Below are 7,870 nucleotides of genomic sequence, written 5' to 3'. Positions count from 1 at the left end.
GATCCTCATACCCCAAAAGAGACCAAACATTACATTAAAAAAAACTACGAAAATATTTTTCTACAAAACGGGTTTTCCCCAACACAGCATATTTAAACAGTTGATTATATTAGCAAGACCTGGACTGTTTACATATTGTTTTGCACAATACCTTACTGCCTTTTAAAGAGGCAGGATGCATGCTCCTGGTTTCCTCTGCTCCCACCTTTTGGAATCAACCAATGCATACGTCTTTCACAAATCAGTTTAGCCAGATAACTAGCTAGGAAATTCCTACTGAACAATTCTTAACACTAAAATCTGAATAATTCAGAAATACTGCATTGTAAAATATTTGTTATATTTTAATCTATTCTGCATCAAGAACACAACATGACAGATATTTATAGATTTATTAAGAAATGTTTTACTATGTCACTTAGATACCTTTCAACTAATACAAATTTAAAAGTTACAGACAATGTAATTTATAAATCAAGTTATTATTTACTGTACGAGGAAACGTCAATCATTTAATAAAAACCTCATATAAATTTCAGATATGTACAAGAAAAAACATACGAACCAACAAACATTTCAATAGAATAACCTGTATCAACTACTAATAAAATGTTATATCTCTTTTTGATAAATAACTAAATTCCATGTAGATATTGGATACAAATCTGAATTACTTGTGGGAAATCATTAGGAAAACACATAAATCATGTTTTGAGACTCACAGTCAGACTCAAGAAAATGGTCTGTGGCTTTTTTTTTTTTTTATGTACACACGTGAGCCAACTCCACATTAAACAGTGAACCTGCAGACTGGTGATGCATATCACTCATAGTTAAGTGAATCATAAAATCCATGAAAGTCCTTGGGAATGAAATTCTTAAGTTCTTGGAGGTGCTTGTATTTCAGCGCCTTGATTCTCAGGCTGGATGTGTACAGTGGCAGCACTGTGGTGTCACTGTTCCTCTTCCTAAGAGTGGGTGAGAGGTAAGGTGTCCAGTCATCTGCATGGACAGTTTTGTAGTCCATGGTACCATCCACGTTGTACCTGAGAAAAAGAGGGTGAAAAGTAAGAATGGGAAAGGGGCCAGGAGATCAAAGGAAAACAGAGGGAAGAGAGCAAATGGTAAAAAACACAAAAAGTGTGCAAATTTATAACAGGTAAGTATAACAGGTAAGCATCTAAGGTAAGTATAACAGGTAAGTATAACAGGTAAGCATCTATGGTAAGTATAACAGGTAAGCATCTATGGTAAGTATAACAGGTAAGCATCTATGGTAAGTATAACAGGTAAGCATCTAAGGTAAGTTTAACAGGTAAGTATAACAGGTAAGCATCTATGGTAAGTATAACAGGTAAGCATCTAAGGTAAGTTTAACAGGCAAGTATAACAGGTAAGCATCTATGGTAAGTATAACAGGTAAGCATCTAAGGCAAGGCAAGTTTATTTATATAGCACCTTTCATACACAACGGTCATTCAAAGTGCTAAGGTAAGTATAACAACAGTTTAATATAACCAGTAATGATATCAGGGATATATCAGTCGGGTGGTGATAAGAACTGCCATTATCTTAATCGCGAATGTCTGTTTTGTTAATTTTTTATTTATGTTTGTGCAACTCAATGAGACATAATTGAGCGTACTAGAGTGAGACAGATGAGAATCTATGTCATGGAGCATACCTGATAGCCCGGAGGTCAAACACAGTTGATTCTCCAGGGTTTTTGCCAGGACGGATGGACTTACAAAGCTTCAGCTTGCTGTAGTCCTGGAAGAAACTGTGGTTGACATATTGCACATTGTATGGCCTGGGATTGGACCGTGCTGCTCTGATCACCGTGGCATACTCGGCTGGAACATGGATGTCTCTGTCTCTCAGTCTTCTCTCTATCACGCTGTGCACGGAGTCGCATTCCATTTGTGTATGCCCTTTTTCCAAGTACTTCTGGGTAACGACCTTTTGCTTCTCAGTTGCAAACTTCAGCAGAGCATTGCTTAAAACTATGTTGCGATTTTGATAGCTGCATCCATCACTCCATAAGATGTATTCATCATGCATGCTGTGTTCCTCAAGGAAGTGGATGATACATGAAGCAAATTCATTAGCTGTGAGTCCACCTTCCCCTTCATGCCACAAATAATTAGTAGCATCATGGGTTGCCATGTTGTACATTGTGAAGTTGTGGACACCAAGCTTGGTTTTATAGTAGAGTGCTGAGGCTTGAAGTTTGGGGCAAAGAAGTAAACCCTGCAGATCCATACACACCACCATTGTTTTCTCAGTTGCATTGTTTTTATCTTCCTGCTTGCTCACTCTTGCTGACTCCTTCTTCCTGCAATGTTCTTCCCATGTGCCAGCATCTATGTTTCCAACTTTATATGAACAGCACGTATTGCACTGATCTTTCTTGGGGTGAAACAGCGAGAGATTTAATTGGTTAAAAATGCTACTGAATACTTGTCTTGAAAGAGACTGGACATTATTTTCTGCACAAGCATGGGTGTATTCAGAATGAAGATGACTGATGGATTTAAAAAGAGGTTCCAAGTACATTTTTGTAGAGGAAGATCTGCAGTAATGAGATGGAACCTTAGGAAGGTCCTTTAGAAACTGCTGAAGGAACTCAACCTCTTCATTCCTGATGCTGGTTTTCTTTATCTTTTCAGGCTCTCTTCGGCCAACCCAACTTAGAAAGCACCACTGCTTGATCCCTAGTGTTGAAAGAAACATGCTCTGACATACCCTGGTCCTTTTGCCATCCACTTTAAGGTGACACAGAATGGATGCTGACCTCCTTGACTGTTCTTCTCCTGTCCGTCGTCTTCTCACAGGGCCTACATCTACCAGTGACACAACATAAATTTTCCTCTCCCTCCAGTCTAATTTTTCCCAGAAGTATTTAAAAATTGCCTCCCTGTCCGCTTCCTGTATTGCTTCACAGTGCAGCTTTTTCGATTTCCTACAAAATACAGACTGGCATGGCCTACCCATTTTTCTTTCTTCCCTCGTCACTTCCTCATTTTGCCTTCTTCCAAGATATGACTGACCCATCATTCTTCTCCTTTTCTGAGTGTTGACTTTCCAGGTCTCTGTGTTTGTCCGCCTTTTTGGTCTTCCCATGCGAGACTCTCCACCTAAAGCCTCCTCAGCTACATCATTTTCTTTATTGCCCTCTTGAAGGAAAAAAACAAACAAACATTCTTACTTCATTTCAAGTGTTTAATAAAAATAAAAAAAACACAACGAGTGTCCCAAACGCTAAAGTGTAAAGTGTTACTTTTCATATAACTAGCTCTGAAATTATTTCTAGAACAAAATGTTAAAATTCAAGTTATGAAATTAGTCTTGTCATTTATGTTACATTGGAATTTTAACCTTAAACAGGTAAGTATCTCAGGTAAGTATCTCAGGTAAGTATCTCAGGGATTTTGTATCAATATTCAGAACCGGGTCTGAGCTCTTATGGGATAACAAGTACATCCGTGTGTGTGTGTGTGTGTGAGAGAGAGAGAGAGAAAGAGAGAGAGAGACACACACATACCCACTAGTTCAGATCCATTGTGTGCCATTTGATCTTGTCCATCAGCAGCATCCTCTTGTCCAGAGATATTTCTTGAACAATGTGCATCTTTAATAAAAAAACAACAGAAAAATTTGCTATTTGCTTTCTTGCATTTCCAGTGCTCAGCCCAATAGATCTCATAATTACGTGTCCTAAACCCTTTACTTTTCATATAACTAGCTCTGAAATTATTTCTAGAACAAAATGTTAAAATTCAAATTACTAAATTATTCTTATCATTTATGTTACATTGGAATTTTAACCTTAAAATATTAAGTTATGTACCCCCTTTCTCATGTAATAAGAAATAAACAGGTAAATATCTCAGGTAAAGTATCTTAGGGATTTTGTATCAATATTCAAAACTGGGTCTAAACTTTTATGGGTTAAATAGTCTCTCTTTCTCTCTCACACCCACACTTCTCTCCCTCTGTGTTTTTCAGACACATACCGTCTTTTTCGGATTCATTATGTTCCACCTGATCTTGCACATCCTCAGTGGCCTGTTCTTGTCCAGAGATATTTCTGGGGCAAAGTGCATCTTCAATAAAAAGAAAAGAAAATATTGTAACAGTGCCTGCACTAGTTGACCGAATTCAGGCTTTGTTTTGAAGAGTAAAAACTTAAATTCTGAAATCTTTACTCTGTCTGACTTAATGTTAATACACATTTTCCATAAACCTTGCTCCTCACAAGAGGACTCAATGCATCCTAACACGACTTCTTCTTGCCTTACAGCCTCACCCTCTTCCTCGTCTTCCTCATCTTCCTCACTAAACACCTTTTCCTCCAGTGTCCTATCATACGGTACATTTACCAGTGCACATAGCTCTTTCAATGAGAGAGACATTTCTGGTCTGAAAGAGACAGATTTCACACAAAACATAACGTTAACTGCCTGACCCTCGGTTAACTAGTTAGCTAGCTAGCTAATGTGTGTTTTAGACAACTAGCTAGCTAGCTAGTTAACTTAGCTGACTAGCCTTTAAGCAAGTTAACCTTATTACGAACGAAAATCTGTAATAAACACTGCTCAAATGAAGTAACATAGAACTGTGACACATATTTACACGTGTTAGCGACTAGTTAAAACGGATACAGTTTAATTCTTACCTTGAGTGTTTGAGCTACGCTGCCGGAGAACAACTTTCTTCACGTCCACAGAGAGAGGTGGCGGGGGTTGGGAGGAGGAGATACGCGGTTTGACAGACAGGTCTAGCAGCCAATGGAGATACGCGGAAAACAGATGAGCGATTTTTCAGACTTTTGATTGGTCATTTTCATCTTCACTTGTATGGATAGGTAGAGATGCATTCCCACATTCAACACATGAAAAAAAGTAAAAAACGCAAAAACTGGAGATACGTGTTTTTCATCGGACAGCGACGATATTTTCTGTAAAAAAGTATTGACATCTATTACAAGATGATCATATATTTCCATTTTGGAAATTTCTTGAACCCAATATTGTATCTCGTCTCGTCACATAGGATGAGTGCTTTGTCACACCTCTACTTCTCAACGTAAAAGAAACTTGTCTATCTTCGTAAAAGAAATGTATTGGTCAGACAACTGTAATCAATCTCATCCACTCTGACTGGTCCCTGAAGCTGAGGAGAGCAATGCAGCATCAAGCAAAGGCTGCACTTAGAGCAGATTGAAGGCAGACCCTCGGTGACCACGAGCAAGTCGATGCGGACAGGGGGACTGAAAAACGTACAAAGAGCATGAAAACAACCACTGAAAGGGACCAAGACTGAAAAGAAAAACTCCCTGAAAACATGAGAAAAAATACTGAGACAAACAAAGACTCCTAAATCCTCTTTGGGGAAGAAAATAAAAAAAATCTAAGGACCACCATTGTGTATAGTTTTTCCCAGTATGGTTTAAATTCTGTACTGCCCCTTGAGTCCTACCAAATCCATATTGCTTAATAATGTCCTTCTGTTGAGGAAAAATACAATAAAATACATTTAAAAATGATAAAATGTGTGGTTTGATTAGATTAGGGGTCTATTTTTGGGTAGTGGTGAGACGTTGTTGACTGCCTTAGTCTCCCAGACAGCAAATGTACACTGCAGTTGATTAGGGTCACATTAATGCGATCACAACGAGCAATTAATGCCATTAATTGAGTTTGAGATTCTATTTATTGTCATTGTATGTTACAATGATACAATGAAATTCGGTTGCATACCCAGGGAAGTTGCTTAATGCAGCATATAGATATTTAAATATACGGTGCTCTCCGAAAGTATTGAAACAGTGTGGTTGATTATATTATTTCTGCTGTAGACTGAAAACACTTGAATTTAACAATAAAAAATAAATATGAGACACATTTACATCTGGATCTGATGCACAGTTCAGAAGATAGCACCTTCTGTCTGAACCCACCCATTTTTCTTTTGAGCAAAAGTATTGGAACAGATAAACTTAAAGTGGATTAAAATGAATAAGACTCAATATTTAATTGCAAATCCTTTGCTTGCAGTAATTGCATCGTGTCTGTGACCCACTGACATCACTGTGATGTTTTTTTCCAGGCTGCAGTGGGTTTCGTGCCATGTTCTTTAAATTCACAGGCAAAATGTTTCTGTATACGTCTGAGTTTACTTTACATCAATAAAGAATAATAAGCGTGTCCCAGAATAAACCATGCAAGCCCAAATCATGACACTACCTCCACAGTGTTTCACAGAGGGGCTGGTATGTTTGAGACTGGTCTTTTTTTTATTCACCTCGTTAATAGTGGTTTTCGGCTTCTGGCGAAGGCTCTGTATTTTTGTCCATTAAGTCTTTTGTAAACAGTAGATTGTGATACCTTTACTCCCTTTTTTTACAGAACCAACAATATTTCTGTTGTCAACTGCTGTGGTTTTCCCTGCTCTACCTGTTCATCCCCTGTTATTTAATACACCAGGGATGACTTTCTTCTTCATGACTTTCTAAACAGTGTTTCAGGCTACAGAGAATATTTGTGCAATGGTTCTGATTGATTTTCGATCTTCTCTCAGCTTCAGCTTTCACTCCTAACAAGATAGGGCTGTTAGAATAAATAAACTTAAAGGACCATTAAGGATTGCTGTATTTTCTTTAGTAACTCTGAACATAATCTGAACATATTATCAGATATTAAGGAAACTTGCTGAGTTAAGAACCGACAGCTCCTGTCAGTAGAGCTTCAGCCCGTGTTTTCTTATTTGAACTGTGTGGTTTGTCATGAGAATCTGTATGGAAATCAAGCCTCTGATATGTCCACCAGTCGTATTTCCAACCCGGGTTGCCAATTATATAAAACACAGCAGCACGCAAACATTGTGCTGCAGCCATGAAAACGGGCGAACTGGATTATTTTTCTCCTGAAGAGGTAATCACTGATCTTCAGTAAGGTTGCTACCTATAGCTAGTTAATTAGCCACATTTACCAACACCACTAGCTTAGTACAGATAATAGTTTGGACATTGAAATGTCCAGTGAAGAAAATAATTATTTGATTCCTTTCTGATTTTGTAAGTTTGCCCACTGAATAAAACATGAACTGTCTTTAATTTAAAAAAAGTAGGTTTATTTTAACAGTGAGAGGTAAAATATGAAAAAAATGTTATAAATTCTATTTATTTATTTGCATTTTCAAAGAGAAATAAGTATACCCTCACCTCGTGGGGTATCCTTGATCATAAGGAAGGTGAGAGATCAGCCTAAAACTACACTGGGGAAACTCGTTAATGATCTCAAGGCAACTGGTACCATACTCACCAAGAAACCCCGCTGGTATCACATTACACTGTAATGGATTAAAATCCTGTAGTACCTGTAAGGTCCTCCTGCTCAAGAAGGCACATGTGCAGACCTGTCTGAAGTTTGCCAATGAACACCTGGATGATTCTGAGAGTGATTTGGAGAAGGTGCTGTGGTTAGATAGAACAAAAATTGAGCTCTTTGTCAATAACTGAACTTTTTCAACCATTTTTGGAGGAAGAGAAATACTGACTATGACCCAAAACACTCATCCCCACTGTCAAGCATAGAGGTGGGAACATTATGTTTTTGGGGTGTGTCTCCGCTAAGGGTCTGAAAAGTCCCTAAATATACCGACAAAGTCACTAAGTTGGCAACACTGCATGTACCGTAAAATCCCGTGAAAACCTTCTTTCCTCCGCCAGGATATTAAAAATGGTTGTGACTGGGTCTTCCAGCATGACAATGACCCAAAACATACAGCCAATGCAATAAAAGAGTGGCTCAGAAAGAAGCACATTAAGGTGATGGAGTGTCCTAGCCAGTTTCCAGACCATAATCTC

At 38.2% G+C, this 7,870-nt stretch overlaps 1 protein-coding gene across 4 annotated transcripts; it reads right to left on the bottom strand.

The window, feature by feature from the left end:
- Nucleotides 1–378: 378 nt before the first annotated feature.
- LOC125799453 (uncharacterized) lies at nt 379–4,954 on the bottom strand. Of its 4 annotated transcripts, XM_049476169.1 has the most exons (6): nt 4,679–4,954; nt 4,310–4,422; nt 4,017–4,106; nt 3,545–3,631; nt 1,685–3,176; nt 379–1,046 (listed from the first exon to the last, which is right to left on the bottom strand). In XM_049476169.1, exons 2-6 carry the CDS (start codon nt 4,413–4,415, stop codon nt 824–826), a joined length of 1,998 nt encoding a protein of 665 aa, XP_049332126.1. In that variant the 5' UTR covers nt 4,416–4,422; nt 4,679–4,954; the 3' UTR covers nt 379–823. The 4 variants fall into 4 exon arrangements, with proteins under 4 accessions (XP_049332126.1, XP_049332125.1, XP_049332128.1 ...); XM_049476168.1 differs by having other exon boundaries at nt 4,310–4,954; XM_049476171.1 differs by lacking the exon at nt 4,310–4,422.
- Nucleotides 4,955–7,870: the final 2,916 nt, after the last annotated feature.

This window comes from Astyanax mexicanus, chromosome 3 (genome assembly GCF_023375975.1).
Source record: "Astyanax mexicanus isolate ESR-SI-001 chromosome 3, AstMex3_surface, whole genome shotgun sequence".
NCBI classification, from domain to species: domain Eukaryota; kingdom Metazoa; phylum Chordata; class Actinopteri; order Characiformes; family Acestrorhamphidae; genus Astyanax; species Astyanax mexicanus.
Note: the sequence above shows the minus strand (reverse complement) of the source record. Positions and strands in the feature narration are given on the sequence as shown.